Source organism: Meles meles, chromosome 20, assembly GCF_922984935.1.
Source record: "Meles meles chromosome 20, mMelMel3.1 paternal haplotype, whole genome shotgun sequence".
Taxonomy (NCBI): Eukaryota; Metazoa; Chordata; class Mammalia; order Carnivora; family Mustelidae; genus Meles; species Meles meles.
In genome coordinates this window covers 9,441,388-9,455,839 of record NC_060085.1, presented here as the reverse complement: position 1 = coordinate 9,455,839, position 14,452 = coordinate 9,441,388, and the positions used below count along the sequence as shown (strand labels likewise).

The following is a 14,452-nucleotide window of genomic DNA, read 5'->3' as shown; positions in this document are numbered from 1 at the left end:
GATTGGGAGCAGGGTTCCAGCCATCCACATGTCCTGCCTTCTCCATGCAGCCAGGGAGCTTGGGCTGCAGGGAGATGGAAACCACATTTATCCCGCCGGGCCTCTGTGAGCTCACTGTCTAGGCATCCACAGCTCCGGATCCCAAACCCACATGTCCTTGAGACGCATGGGAAATGGGGTGGCCCTGGAGACTCAGTTGGAGGGGGAACAGCTCCCCCCCCCCCGGCAGCTTTGTGGCCATCCCACCCTAACTTTCCAGGGTTCCTGTCTTTGGCCAGCCCCCCGCACAACCCCTGCCCTTGCTGACTCAGGCAGGAAACCAGCCCGGGCAGTTTCGCTTCCTGGTTCTGATGCAGCCCCTCTGGCCTGCCCAACTGGCAAGATTTACTTCTTTCGTTTCTTTTCTTCCCTTCTGGAACACAGGTTCATGGGCTAAGCGTCAGGGCCTCGTTGGGAGAAGTGAGCATTCAGGTGGAGGGGGATGGCAGAAGCAGGAGAGGAAAGGCTGAAAAAGCCACATCTAGTGACTTCTCTGGCCTTGTGGAGAGGGCCAGGGTGACAGGCAAGAGAGGACAGGCTGAGTGGCTAGTCTTGCTCTCCACTCTCTGGACAAAGGCCCCCTCAGGCTCCAGAATTCTCCACACTGAGCAAGGGGTGTTAGGATCCCCATTTTACAGATGGGCAAACAGAAGCTGGGAGAGGTGACAGGACTTGCTGAAGATCACACAGCCAGGAAGGGGCTGAAACTGGCACTGAACTCAAGGTATAGGTATTTTCCCGAGTCTGGGGCTCTTGGTTTCAGCACCAGCACTGGGCTTCTGTGGACAGGTGGAAGGAACAAGCACAGAGGGAAAAGTCATGCAGGGCAGTGAGGCTATTTGGGGAGGCCGAGGGGGTGGGGCGAAGGGGGAACAAGTGGGTTGACATTCCAGACCTCATGCCTGTTGCGCCTCAATGCCCTTCCTCGCCCCTGGGGTCCTCCTCGAAAGGGCTGGTGTCAGAGGGACAAAGGGAGGTGGTTTACAGGAGTCCCTGGCCCACCTGGGCACCTCAGGCCTCAGTGGGGTTGGCCTGGTTTCCAGGTACCTCCTGGTGGCCCAGGGAGGCACCAGAAGACAGTTGGAGCTCACCGTGTCCCAGTGCTCGCTCTTCTGAGAGTCCAGATAAAGGTTAACAAATAGTTTCCAGAAGAGGGAATAATCATGATTCTCATAGGCACGTAAAGATGGACACGGGTTAACATTTTTATTGAACTCACGTGGGAACCAGGCAGATGTTATACGGCTCAAAGACAGTCTGGAGAGCAGGCACTTCACATTATCAGACTATTTGTGCAAATAAACGTGCAGATGGGGGCAAATTGTTTTTTTCTGTAGTGGAGGAAGGTTGTCAACGAAACCTCTGCTGGCCAGGATGGAATTTGCATGTCTACAGATAAGTGGTTTTATATTGCTATCAGTTGCTTACAATTTACAGAACTGAGAGTTCAAAGACAATGCTATGAATCAGATAACCCGGAAGGGCGTGTTGTATAGGGATGATGCACTGAATAATCAGAACTGATTCATTGAAATGCAAAATTTTCCTCTCAAAAAAAGGGAAATAATTCACGACTTCCTTCATTCAATGAACACCTATTCATTAAGCACCTCCTGCACCATCCTAGGTGTTGGGGACACAGCAGTGAACAAAGACCCAGAGAAAAGCCTAGAGCCCTGCGGAGTGACCACTGCTGGGGGTGGAGGTGTGGAGGGCAGAGGGTCTCTGAGGGGACGTCCGGGAGGGGGAGGGAACCACAGCAGGAGGCAAGACAGAGAAGAGGTGGGGGTTTGCAGGGGGCAGCCTTGGCTGGCTTTCCCAGTTTTCTGTTCTCCCCACTAGGATGCCAGTTCTCAGCTCTCCCTTGCTGAGGTTGGCACGGAACAGGTGTACAATCAATGCCCAGTGGGCAGAGGGGGTCCATCTCAAAAGGCAGAAGCCACTCACTGCCTGCTTAGGGGAGACGCTGCTGTGCTGTGGGCAGATGGCACAGGCATTGGGGTTGCCTAAGTGGGGTTAAAGGAAGGGTGTGAGGGTGTGCAGGGCACACGCCTGAACACAGCCCTGCCCTCCAGTCCTGCAGCAACCTTTCCCCCAAGCCCACCCCCGCTGAAACCTGCGCATTGGATCTGGGGAAACTGCAGGACAGTCTTTCCATCAGTTTGGGCGCAGCTGCTGGAAGTTCTGGTATTTCAAAATGTAAATCCATATTTTTTGTGTGAAATTGCTCACTGTATGTATAAAACCAATCTTTTTTTTTTTTTTTTTAATTTGACAGATCACAAGCAGGCAGAGAGAGAGGGGGGAGCAGGTTCCCTGCTGAGCAGAGAGCTCGATGTGGGGCCATTCCCAGGACCCTGAGATCATGACCTGAGTGGAAGGCAGAGGCTCAGTGGGGAGCCTGCTTCTCCCTCTCTTACTCTGTCAAATAAATAAATAAAAATATTAAAAAAAAAACCCACAAAAAACAACCCAAAACTTGACTCCAGCACCCATTAGCAATCCCATCAATCATGGACCACCGCCCCCCCTCCCCCCGTCAGGGTCTGCTCTCTGTTGATTTGCCTGGACACTTCACAACAACAGAATCCTACAGCCAATGGCCTTTTGTGGCTGACTTTTCATTCAGCACATCTGTGGGGGGCATCCATGTTGTAGCACGTCGGAGCTTCCTACCTCTTTACTGCGAAAGCAGAGTCCCGGTGCAGATTCGCATGCTACCTGCCCTCTGCATTGTTGAGGGCTCCCTGGGTTGCTCCTAGTTTTAGGTGACCGTGACCGACACTGCTGTGAACCAGCTGTTGGCCAAGTCCCTGCTCGCAACCCTTCCAGGCATGTGCCTTGGAGTGGAACAGCGGGGCAGGCAGTAATTCTAGGCTAAGCGCTTTCCACAGCGGTTATCCCCGACCTTGTAGAAAAATGTTGGTAGTTCAGAAGTTTTGGACCACCACCGTGTGGGACCAGAAAAGCCATCTGCGGTGGGTTCGCTGGCTGGGGGCCAGTCACTCCCAGGCACCGCCACCTCCCGCAAGGCAGTGGCTCAGTGTCACCCTGACTGTGGCCTAATTCCTGAGCTGTGACCCACTCCTCACACCCCAGCAGGGGTTGGGGCAGGAAGGCGGTCATATTCCAGTCCGGTAGACCACCACCAAGGAATGATGGAGGGGCCTAAGAGAATTCTGCCTAGGACAGAATCTTGGTCTGGAAGAGACAGCAGCTGGTCGGCGGGGAGCGGGGACCCTGCTGGTGGCTGTGCAAATCTTTGCTTTGTACTGTTGAAGACACGACCTAACCGGGGCATCACAAGGGCTGAGGTGGCATGGAAAACCCTCGAACAGTGCCTGGACCACTGGTGGTACTACGTGAACACAAGCTATTAGGGCTTTCAAGATCAAGGTGGCCCCGAGTGGTTCCCAGGTACATTCATGTTAGACTGGCACTGAGACCCTACCAGGTGGTGTCAGCATCTGTCCGACGGATGGGAGAGTGGCTCCCTAAGACGCCTGGCTTATCTCAGGTAGAGGTGGTGACGCAGGCCAAGGGAGGAGGTTGGCGGGGTCACCCAGGGCGGGAGGGGCGAAGGTGCAGAAGCCCACTGGTCCCTCCCTGGGCACATGGCTGGTCTCTGATGGGACTCACCTAACTGGGGCATCTGGTCTCCAGCCCCAGCACTGGCCCACTCCCAGGAGCACGGGAACGCAGGAGGAATCACAGGTTTATTGCTCTGGGTTAAACCAGTGGAGATAAAACCGGAGGAGGGGGACACAGGAAGTTGGTGAACATTTCCTTTCCTTCTGGAGTCCCTGGCACCCCGGGAAGCTGACCAGTCCACTCCAGATCTGCTGGTCACCTGCTCACGGACTAGACCCCAAATGAAATTTGAGGTACATGTGACCCAAGGCTCCGGGGAACCCGGCTCCTCCTTGTGGTGCCACCTGTGGGGTCACCTGCATAGGGCTGAGCACGGAGGCTGTGGCGAAGGCCTCCACTGGGCTGGTGTCCTTAGGAAGGCGTCTTGGCGGAGGTGGAAGAGGCTGCCTCCTTCTTGGCAGGGGCCTTCACCAGAGCCAGCCTCTTGGGCAGGCTGCTGCTGGCTTTCATTACCACGTCGTGTTCAATCTTCTTCCGGATCCCGACCTCCAGGTCCTGGCGGGGGGCAACCACAGGGCACTGAGACTGGGACCTGAGGTGGAGGGAGGGAGGGGAGTGCCTAACCTGCCACGCTCTCTCTGCTGAGAGTGCACAGGGGGCTGGATGAGCAACTCCCCCCCAAAAACAGTATCCGAGGGTCTGGGGTTTAGGTCCTGCTTCTGCTCTGCACTCTTTGGGGGTATTACATAGAAAAAATCCTGTTCTTGTGTTTGGACCTCAGCTTCTAACCTCCGCTCAGCCCCATTTTACAGATGGAGAAACAGGTTCCTGCAGTGAGGAGGCACTTGCCCAGGCCTCCCCAAACAGGTGAGGGATGGGAGATTGGAACATGCCCAGAGCCTTCGGTCTCAGCTTCCAGGCAGCAGTCCCTGCCGGCCCATGTCATCTCTGCCTGGCAGATGGTGAACTGGGGCTCTGAGACACAAAGATGTGAACAAGCAAAGGCACAGGGGTTTGGGTCCAAAAGTGGTAGTTTGATCATATCTCCCAAACGTCCCTGTCCTGCCTATGAGTTCCCATGACTACTGACCATCATGACTGTCACATAACTGGGAGCAGGGCACACAACAGCAAACAAACAAGACAGAAAAATCTCTGCCTTCTGGAAACTGGCACTCAGCATGTGTGAGACGACATAAATGCCCATGGTTCACTAGGTTAAAGGGAAGGTAAGCGCTGCTAGCCAAGAAAGAACACGGGATAACGACTAAGGGGTGCGTTTTACAGGGGACAGCTGCTCAGAAGCACTGCCTGCAGTCAGACTAGATGGAGAAAGGGAGCCGTGTGGATTTCTGGGAGAAGAATCTGGGCAGAGGAAACAGCTGGTGCCAAAGTGCTGAGGTCGTAAGAACTGTTAAGGGACCAGTGAGCAAGGGGAAGAGTGGGAGGGGGGCGGGGAGGTGACAAGGGCAGATCATGCAGGGCCTTGTGAGCCATGGAGAGGATTTGGGCTTTTCCTGAGGTGGGAGACATTGAAGGCTCTGAGAAGCCCTCAAGGGGCACCTGGGTGGCGCAGTTGGTTGAGAAGAGGACCAGACTTGGGTGCTCACTGGCGCCCTCTGGCAGCTGTGGGAGGAGGCAGGGGCTCCGGGAGGATGTCACCACATCCGTCCAGGTGGTAGTTGATGGGGTGGGACCAGGTAGGCGGTAAATGGGTGGATTCTAGATTAATACCGAAAACAAAAAGGATGAGACTGTACCCAGAGGTCAGAGAAGGAGAAAATCATGATCTCGAAGGACAGAATCTTCCTGAATCAAGGCTGTGGGAGGGTCTGTCGGGGAAGGAGAGGAATCAGGAGCTTCGTTTTGAAAATGCTAAGTTTGAGATGCCTGTGACACAGCCTGCCTCTCGCAGCCAAATGGAGGTAAGCAGATCGCTGGGTACTCAGGTCTCAGAAAACCGAGGCTCTGGGAGAAACTTAAGAATTTGCTCAAGATTACATATTAGGTAGCGTGGAGTACAATTTGAACTCAAATCTGACTCCAGTAAAACCAGTTTCAAATCTCCTTAAACTTCTTCATGAACTCAACCCTACCCACCTATGTAAAGAAGCTGCATTTAAACACAACCACAAAAATGACAATCAACGCAGGTAACCGTTCACTTGTGTCCTGTGCTGTTCTCGGCGTTTTATAAGTGCCCCATGGCATTAAATCCTTACAACTGTGGGAGAAAGGTGTTATTACTATGACCATTTTACAGGTTAAGAGACTCAGGGTGAAGAAATACTAGCTGTTGGGGCGCCTGGGTGGCTCAGTCATGATCCCGGGGTCCTGGGATCCAACCGCACATCAGGCTCCCTGCTCAGCGGGAGGCCTGCTTCTCCCTCTCTCCCCCTGCTTGTGTTCTTCCCTCTTTCGCTGTCTGTCAAATAAATCAAATCTTAAAAACAAAAACAATACTAGCTGTTAATAGGGCTTCCACCACACGCAGCACTGCCTTTCTGCAAAGCTGGGGTTTTCTACTTTGCCACGCCACCTCCCGTCCGGACTTCTTTTAAACAACGATAACAGCGACAGCAGCTAACGTGCGTTTAGACTTTCTGGGGGCTTTGCTCCTCTGAGGCTCGCTGAATGTGTTATGTCATGTTCCTGTACCCATGACACAGGGGTCAAAACTGAGACTCGGAGATCTGAGTTCTCCAGGCTCCTCCACCGGGTGCAGGTACGCGCCTCCAGGCTCCTTCCGTGGCCGCTCGCGCACCCCCACTCACCTTCTTGAGCTTTTGCTGCTGCACGATGCGCGCTTTCTTCGGGGCGATCACACGACCTGGGAAGAGACGCAGTCGCGTAAGGCTGGGGAGTCCTAGGCCCTCCTCTCCTCCCAGACCCCTGACAGCTCCTCACCACCCTTCCTCGGGCCCCGGTTCCGCTCGGAGGCCGCTGCCGCTGCTTTGCTTTTCGCCGGCTTCCGGGCCTGGAACTTGCGCTGTCCCTGCGCCATGATATAGGACGCGCCGGAAAAGGCGGGGCTGTACGCAATCGCAGCCGGAAGGCGCAAGGCACGATGGGATACAATGGGGACGCGGGCCGCAAAGGCTCACGGGACACAACGTGGCAAAGCATTAAAGGGATAGGCGCTCCTGGGAGCCGATAACGCAAACCTTCGCAAAAACTTCCAAGTCAAGGTTATAATATTAAGATAACATTTACGAAGAGCTCGTTTGTTTTGTAAAGCGTCGTTTTATGCCCTTCGTACACAAAATTTAGTCTAGGACTAGGGTGAGGCAACTGAGGCAGTCACGGGTGCGTACTTTAAGGGTGCCTAAAATTCAGTAATTGATATAGTAGTCTCAACATTTAAAAATAAAATTTTAGGGGACGCCTGGGTGGCTCAGTGGGTTAAGCCGCTGCCTTCGGCTCAGGTCATGATCTCAGGGTCCTGGGATCCAGCCCCACATTGGGCTCTCTGCTCAGCAGGGGGCCTGCTTCCCTCTCTCTCTCTCTGCCTGCCTCTGCCTACTTGTGATCTCTTTCTGTCAACTAAATAAATAATTTAAAATAAAATAAAATAAAATAAAAATTTAGGGGATGCCTGGGTGGCTCAGTCAGTTAAGCAGCTGCCTTTGACTCAGGTCATGATCGCAGGGTCCTGAGATGGAGTCCCGCATCCGGTTCCTTGCTTGGCGGGGAGCCTACGTCTCTCTGCCTCTGCCTGCCACTCTGCCTGCTTGTGCACACACTCTCTCTCACAAATAAATAAAATAAAATCTAAAGAAAAAAAAAAAGAAAGAAAGAAAAAGAAAATTTTAGGAGCGCCTGGATGGCTCAGGTCATGATCGGGATGGCGCCCCATGTCTGGCTCCCTACTCAGCGGGGAACCTGCTTCTCCCTCTCCCACTCTGCCTATGTTCCCTCTCTGTGTATCTCTATCAAATAAATTTTAAAAATCTTTAAAATAATAAAATCTTTGGGGTGCCCGGGTGGCTCAGTGGGTTAAAGCCTATGCCTTCTGCTCAGGTCATGATCTCAGCGTCCTGGGGTGGAGCCCCATATCGGGCTCTCTGCTCAGCAGGGAGCCTGCTTCTCCCTCTCTCTCTGCCTGCCTCTCTGCCTACTTGTGATCTGTTTGTCAAATAAGTAAAATCTTTAAAAAAATAGATAAAAATTAAAAAATTAAAAAAAATCTTCAAGAAAAATACAATTTTAGGGATGCCTGGCTGCCTCAGTGGAGCACGTGACTCTTGATCTTGGGGTTGTCAGTTCGAGCCACAATTTTGGGTGTAGAGATTACTTAAAAAAAAAAAATAGCATTAAAAAAAATAGAATCGGAGGTACCCGAGTGGCTAGTTGGTTAAGAATACAACTCTTTGATTTCAGCTCAGGTCATGATCTCAGGGTCTGAGGTCTAGACCCCCAAGCCGACCATGGATTCTGCTGGGGGTTCTCTCCCCCTCTCTCTGTCCCCACCCCCACTTGTGTTTTCACTCTTCTTCTCTAGAAAAAATAAAATCAAAAATATTCCATGAAGCTATTATTTATCTTGATTACTGGGCTTTTTGGTGTCCCCTTTAAAATTCCGTACCCCAAGCACTGCCCTAGTTCTGGCCCTGAAGCAACCTAAGAAGGCAGTGCAGTACTGTCCCCATTTTATAAATGAGAATACCAAGGCATGGAGAGGTGAAGTGAGCTGGCCATGATCACACTGTAGAGAAAGAGGCTGAGGCGGGTTTTGAACTTGGACAGGCTGGATCCAGTTAGAGAGCTCTTCAGAGTCATGCAAAGGCCGTGTGTGCTCTCCCTGCTCTAGGAAGAAGGGTGGTTGTGGGAAGAAGGTCAGTTTAGGGGCCAGCCATTCAATAAGTTTATTATAAAACTCAAGGGAATGGGGACAGGATATGGAGAGTGAGGTTGGTTACATCTGGGGTCCGTCTAGGGTCCCTCCCTCAGGAAACGATGGTGCTTAGGGCCGCCCGGAGCTCCTCAGGAGCGAAGACCCCCAGCTCTGTGATGATGCCACCAGTGATGAGCTCATGGGGGGTGACATCGAAGGCAGGATTCCAAACCCCAATGCCTGCAGGAGAAAGGGGAGGCAAGAAGGCAGGTATGTGGCTGTGTGAGAAGTTCTCAAGCTCTTGTCACCTGTCTCCTCCATGCTGGTTCATGAGTTGGGGAATCCTTGAGAATCTGGGATGGCTCACTCTCTAACTGCACGAAGGCATTACATGGGGCTTTAGCCCCTACTATCTAGTTTAGACCCTGCTCCCCACCATTCCTGGGCTGTCACTGTCCAAGAAGGCTTAGAATGCTTAGAGACATCTACCCCACTTTTGCCGGCTCTAAGGATCTTTGTAAGACGCTCTAAGAACCCACCTCAGAGCCTTTGCACAGGCAGTCCCCTTTGCCTCCAGTAGGGACCTTCATGTCTTTGCTCAAATGTCCCCTTCCCGGAGAGGACTTCTCCAATCACTGTCTAAATCTCCCCGCATGGACACTTCCCATGCCTGTCCTTGCCTTGTTCATTTCTCCTGCGCTCACACCCACTTCTAACATACACGGTGGTTTTGTTATTTATCTTGTTTGTCTAACCCTAACCTAACCCTAACGCCTACTGGATTGTCAACTCTGCAAGTGCAGAGGCATTTCCATCTTTTTCACTCCCGTATCCCCAGCACCCTAGCACAGCTCCGAGCATCGGCCAGGTACTCAAAAATATTTGCTGAGTGAGTACCAACCTTCTACACAAGAGGCTGCAAACTGGTGGCCTGTTTTCTCTGTTCACAGTGATTTTGGCCAGTGCTCATATGCCTCCAGGAGAGCAGGGGCACCAAAAACAAAATGAAGAAAAAAAATTTATAGAATATATCTATTTTTTTTTAAAGATTTTATTTATTCATTTGACAGGCAGAGATCACAAGTAGGCAGAGAGGCAGGCAGAGAGAGAGGTAGAAGCAGGCTCCCCACTGAGCAGAGAGCCCAATGCGGGGCTCGATCCCAGGACCCTGGGACCATGACCCGAGCCGAAGGCAGAGGCTTTAAACCACTGAGCCACCCAGGTGCCCCATAGAATTAATATATCTATTTTTAAAACGCTGTTAAAGAAGTTGGAGCACAGGGGTGCCTGGGTGGCTCAGTGGGTTAAGGCCTCTGCCTTCAGCTCGGGTCATGGTCCCAGGGTCCTGGGATCGAGCCCCACATCGGGCTCTCTGCTCGGCGGGGAGCCTGCTTCCTCCCTCTCTCTCTGCCTGGCTCTCTGCCTACTTGTGATCTGTCTGTGAAAAAAAAAAAAAGAAAAAAAAAAGAAGTTGGAGCACAAAACAACAGAATGTTAGGACTTCTGTCCGCTTGGTTGTATACTGTGATTTTTACCGTGGCTCCATATTTGGGAGTCGGGTGGCAACCCCACAGTATTTTCAGTGCTTGAGGATCTTTTTTTTTTTTTAGTGCTTGAGGATCTTAACTGGTCCTTTTTATAAAAGTATTTTCGGTCAAGGGGCGCCTGGGTGGCTCAGCGGGTTAAGCCTCTGCCTTCAGCTCAGGTCATGATCCCAAGGTCCTGGGATCGAGCCCCACGTGGGGTTCTCTGCTCTGCAGGGAGCCTGCTTCCCCCTCTCTCTCTGCCTGCCTCTCTGCCTGCTTGTGATCTCTGTCTGTCAAATAAATAAATTCTTTAAAAAAAAAAAAAGTATTTTCGGTCAAAATTATTACTATCTAATGAGTGCTAAGCAAGGGTCAAGCACTGTCCTCCACGTCACGTGGATGAACTCACTGACAGCCCCGGGCTTTGTGAGCTGGGTGGTGGTAAGAGCTCATCTTACAGATGTGAACACCGAGGCCCTGGGGGATGACAGAAGTCAGGCATCTTGCGCGTGGCAGGCGGGTGGCATGGGGAAGCTGAGAACATCAGTGTCTCTCCGTAGGCACTAGGTGAGACAGTATTCTTACTTCTTCTTCAAGGGAGGAAGCCCAGATGGACAACAGCAGGACAACTTGCCCTCAGTCTCCTAACTCACTATTTTTACACTCTGACCTTGAATCTGACCTTCAAGATGTTTCTGTTCTAAGAAATGGCTGGAAGGAGAGCCTTATGCCCCAGAAGGCTGATTCTACCCTAGATCCACCAGCCCCTGTGAAGGGGCTACAGTGCCTAAGGGGAGGTGCCCAGGTGCTGTGGTGACCCCCTATAAGGGGACAGCTTACCGGGGGCTGCAATCCTGACCCCGTTGACATCAGTCAGCTCCTGCCCCGGGCGCTCCTCGATGACGATCTCCCTGCCCGACTCCAGATGGAGGTCACACGAGGAGCTGGGGGCAGCCACGTAGAAGGGGATGCCGTGGTGCTTGGCAGCGATGGCCAGCTGGTAGGTGCCCACCTTGTTGGCCGTGTCACCGTTGGCAACCACGCGGTCGGCTCCCACGACGACAGCTAGGGAGCAAGATGCCGGGGGTCATAACCTGGCCCGGGACGCCTGGAGCCCTGCCCACTGGCACCGCGCCTACTGACCTGACACGCCCCGGTGGGCCATGGCAGCTGCTGCCATGCTGTCGGCAATGAGGGTGGCGGGGATCTGCTCGTACACCAGCTCGAAGGCAGTCAGCCGGGCTCCCTGGTTGTAGGGCCGGGTCTCCGTGCAGAAGGCATGATCCAGACGGCCCAGGGTGTGCAGTGAGCGGATCACACCTGTGGGGCCCGGCCCACCAGGACATCAGGATGAGACGGAAAGTGACACACGGGCGTGGTGGCTCATTGTTTAGAAGCACAGCACAGGGGCACCTGGGATCAGGTTGTGCTCTCAGGGTCGTGGGATCGAGCCCTGTGTTGATTCTCTCTCCCTCTGCCTCCCTGCTGTCTCTCTCTCAGAATAAATAAATAAAACATCGGCACGTTTCGCCAAAGGCTCACCAGGCACAGTCCCATCCCCAGGCCCTTGCAGTAGCTGTTCCCTTTGCCAAGTACGTGGGTGCTTAGAGAACATCTTGGTGAGGCCTTCCCTGATACCTCGCTCTCCCACAGCAACCCCCACACCTCTGACCCCTTCCCGGCTTTCTCTTTAGTACTCATTACCCTTGCACATAGCGCACATATTTACTGACTGGTTGTGTTTGCTTCTCCTGCTTTCCTGTTCCTCGGGGCAGAGATTTTGTCTACTGTGTCCACTGGTGGGTCCCCAGTACCCAGAATTGTGCCTGGCACACAGTAGGTGCTTACTAAGTGCTGAATGAATAGAGGGATGCATGTCTGCAGGAATGGTGGGGCACCCTGGTTCTTAATTGATGTCTGTTGAGTGAATATATCATTGTTCTGCCATCAAGGCCTCAGTCCCCAGGCACAAAGGCAGGGCGGGCCCCATCCCTTCTCAGCCCTTGCATCCTCCCATTCTCTAGGCACACAGCTTGGGCTGGACTGACTGATCCTAGAAAGGCAAATGACCCCATCAAAGCCCCTGAGATATGAGGAGCCTTTTCTGCACTGTCAATATAAAGACCCTTGGCTTTTCATGATCTGAATCCCAGCAGCTTCCCTGCTGACCTGTGAAGCATGAGAATGATGCCCTAGAGGGCAGAATTTAGGAACAGGGACAGATGGATCCTGATGCCACTATTTGACCCCTGGATCCAGCCATACCTGAAGCTAAGGCCCTAAGCACCTGTATACAAGAGTAAATTCACATCTTTTTGCTGGGTAAAGTGGTTAGGGTTTCTTTCTCTAGCATCCAAAAAGGGCCCGTCCCCACTCCCACGGACGCCCACTCACCCAGAGCTGTGCCATAGCCAGCAGTGGCCAGTGCGCCAGTGTTACAGTGGGTCAGCACTGTCACCTTGCCACCCCCAGGAGCTGCCCGCTCCAGGAGATGGCGGGCTCCTAGGTCCCCGATGCTCCGATTGTCCTTGAGGTCTTTCTCCAGCATGTCCTCGGCACAGCGGATCACTCTGGGGCCGACAAGGGGCTCTCAGCACCAGCCCCCAGGCCTTGGGGCCTAGGCGAGCCCCTCCTCCCTGGCCAATGCTACTGTGCAAGAGCCCTCTTGCTTAAACCGTCTCCAGGCTATGGGGCCCACACTCTTCTGCCATTGTCACCTGTCACACCATCTGCCCACCACACAACACGTTTATCTCACGTGTGTGGGACAGCACAGCAATGAACAGGACAAAAATCTCTGCCCCCGTGGAGCTCACAGTAGGGTAGGGAAATCTGGTGGTGAACAGTTAATGAAGTGAAGGAGAAGGCAGGAGAATCAGGGGACAGAGCAGGGGCGGTGAGCTGTGTTACATGAGGGGTTGGGGAAGACAGAAATCAGAAACCTGATGGAGTTGGCTCTGTGGATAGCCAGACCGTAGAGACAGCACGTGCAAAGGCCCTGAGACAGGAGTAAGCTTGGTGGGGGGAACAAGAAGGTAATCACTTAGCTTGAGCAAAGTGGAAAAACAAAAGGGCAGGGAAGAGATCGGAGCGAAAACCAAAATTCCTCAAAAGCAGAAATCAGGAGAATGAAATGGCTCTGAAAAGGGCCTTTAAGGCAGAAGGGGCTGGGCATGTTCTGGGGAGGCAGAGGCAAGGGACTGAGAGCAACGATCTTGGGACCCAGCCACCTGGGGTGGACTCTTGGTCCTGCTTGTGTGGATTGATGTGTCATGCCTCAGTTTCCCTATATGTAGCATGGCAGGCGGGTGGCATGGGGAAGCTGAGAACATCAGTGTCTCTCCGTAGGCACTAGGTCCCTATATGTAGAACGGATCGGTCTCGAAGAAATGAGTTAATAGCCTCTACGCAGATCAGCGCCTGCCACAGGGTCCCCTACCTCTCCCGGACCGCCTCCTCCGTGGCGCCCTCACGTTCAGCCTCCAGGGCTGCGGTCTCGACCAGGTGGCGGGCAGCGCGGGCCATGTTGACGGCGGTGGGCCGGGCGGTGACCAGGAAGCTCAGCGCGTCGCGCACGAAAGCCACCAGCGCGGCGAGTCCCGGTCCCCCCGCGCCCGCCTGCAGCTCCACGGCGAGGCTGAGGCAGCCCACGAGCGCGATGGCCGGGGCGCCGCGCACCTGGAGGGGGGGATCCTAGCGTCAAGCGGGGTCGCCACCTCCCTCCCCGGCCCCGCAGCTTCGCCGCATGGCCCCACCTTCATGGCGCGGATGGCCTCCCAGGCCTGGCGCACCGAGCCCACGGCCTCGTAGCGGCTGTGTTGGGGAAGGAGCAGCTGGTCGAGGATCTCCAGTGAGCCCCGAGAGTAGCGAATCGCTTCCAGGGACATGGTACCACCACCTAGCTCACGGCCGCTCAAGAATCAGTGGTGGCGACCCGCGCACGCGAGACAGGCCTGGAAAGGGGGAGGGCGGGGGCGAGACAAGCCTGGAAAGGGGGAGGGCGGGGGCGGGGCCAACGCCCCGCCCCCAAAGAGGCGCAAGCGCACAGCAAATGCACAGGACCCTCCGTCCACGTGACTAATACCTCCCTACTTTCCCGGTGGGTCTGGAGAGTCGCGTCCCGAAAACCACTGATGGCTCTCCTTATGGGACAACTCCTGGATTTTGGGCCGTGTTCAGCCAGCCAGAATCATAGCATGATCCCCCAAGTCACCCTTAGGCACCTGACTTTGGCCACAGCGAGTGCTGAAAGAGAAAGGCCCGAACTGGGGGATTCCAAGGACTAAGGGGTCTTACTGTTGCCCTGAAACCGCCCATCCCAGCAGGGAGCAAAGGCTGGTGGGCGGGGACAGCCACTGGGGCCACCATCTCCCCTGAGGAACAAGGCCAATAAGAAGCTGGCCAGAACCTCAGCCCGGAGAGGGCAGTGCGTCTGGTATCCCACTGTATCTCCAGGGCCCAG

General features: G+C 54.0%; 2 protein-coding genes across 5 annotated transcripts; both read right to left on the bottom strand.

Annotated features, from left to right (window-relative positions):
- Positions 1 to 3,738: 3,738 nt before the first annotated feature.
- On the bottom strand, positions 3,739 to 6,680 carry C20H19orf53 (chromosome 20 C19orf53 homolog). The gene is made up of 3 exons (XM_045990700.1): positions 6,538 to 6,680; positions 6,405 to 6,460; positions 3,739 to 4,185 (listed from the first exon to the last, which is right to left on the bottom strand). The coding sequence occupies exons 1-3, from the start codon at positions 6,632 to 6,634 to the stop codon at positions 4,042 to 4,044; spliced, it is 297 nt and encodes a 98-aa protein (XP_045846656.1). The 5' UTR covers positions 6,635 to 6,680; the 3' UTR covers positions 3,739 to 4,041.
- On the bottom strand, positions 4,100 to 13,993 carry MRI1 (methylthioribose-1-phosphate isomerase 1). 4 transcript variants are annotated; one of them, XR_006816441.1, is made up of 9 exons: positions 13,746 to 13,991; positions 13,430 to 13,668; positions 12,385 to 12,560; positions 11,134 to 11,310; positions 10,831 to 11,055; positions 8,575 to 8,704; positions 8,297 to 8,436; positions 6,405 to 6,460; positions 4,100 to 4,185 (listed from the first exon to the last, which is right to left on the bottom strand). XR_006816441.1 is itself a non-coding variant. In XM_045990699.1 (7 exons), exons 1-6 carry the CDS (start codon positions 13,875 to 13,877, stop codon positions 9,409 to 9,411), a joined length of 978 nt encoding a protein of 325 aa, XP_045846655.1. In that variant the 5' UTR covers positions 13,878 to 13,993; the 3' UTR covers positions 8,471 to 8,704; positions 9,366 to 9,408. The 4 variants fall into 4 exon arrangements, 2 of the variants coding, with proteins under 2 accessions (XP_045846655.1, XP_045846654.1); XR_006816442.1 differs by lacking the exon at positions 4,100 to 4,185 and having other exon boundaries at positions 6,404 to 6,460; positions 8,297 to 8,431; XM_045990699.1 differs by lacking the exons at positions 4,100 to 4,185; positions 6,405 to 6,460; positions 8,297 to 8,436 and adding an exon at positions 9,366 to 9,437 and having other exon boundaries at positions 8,471 to 8,704; positions 13,746 to 13,993.
- Between the last annotated feature and the right edge of the window lie 459 nt (positions 13,994 to 14,452).

Excerpts from the sequence above, each read along its gene's own strand:
- MRI1 (XM_045990698.1), bottom strand. The coding sequence starts at position 13,877 with ATGTCCCTGGAAGCGATTCGCTACTCTCGGGGCTCACTGGAGATCCTC. Across the intron at positions 12,561-13,429 it reads GAGGAGGCGGTCCGGGAGAG|AGTGATCCGCTGTGCCGAGG; the intron begins GTAGGGGACCCT and ends TGTCGGCCCCAG. Across the intron at positions 11,311-12,384 it reads TGGCTATGGCACAGCTCTGG|GTGTGATCCGCTCACTGCAC; the intron begins GTGAGTGGGCGT and ends CGGGCCCCACAG.
- C20H19orf53 (XM_045990700.1), bottom strand. The coding sequence starts at position 6,634 with ATGGCGCAGGGACAGCGCAAGTTCCAGGCCCGGAAGCCGGCGAAAAGC. Across the intron at positions 6,461-6,537 it reads CCGGGGCCCGAGGAAGGGTG|GTCGTGTGATCGCCCCGAAG; the intron begins GTGAGGAGCTGT and ends GTCTCTTCCCAG. Across the intron at positions 4,186-6,404 it reads AGCAGCAAAAGCTCAAGAAG|GACCTGGAGGTCGGGATCCG; the intron begins GTGAGTGGGGGT and ends GCCCCCCGCCAG.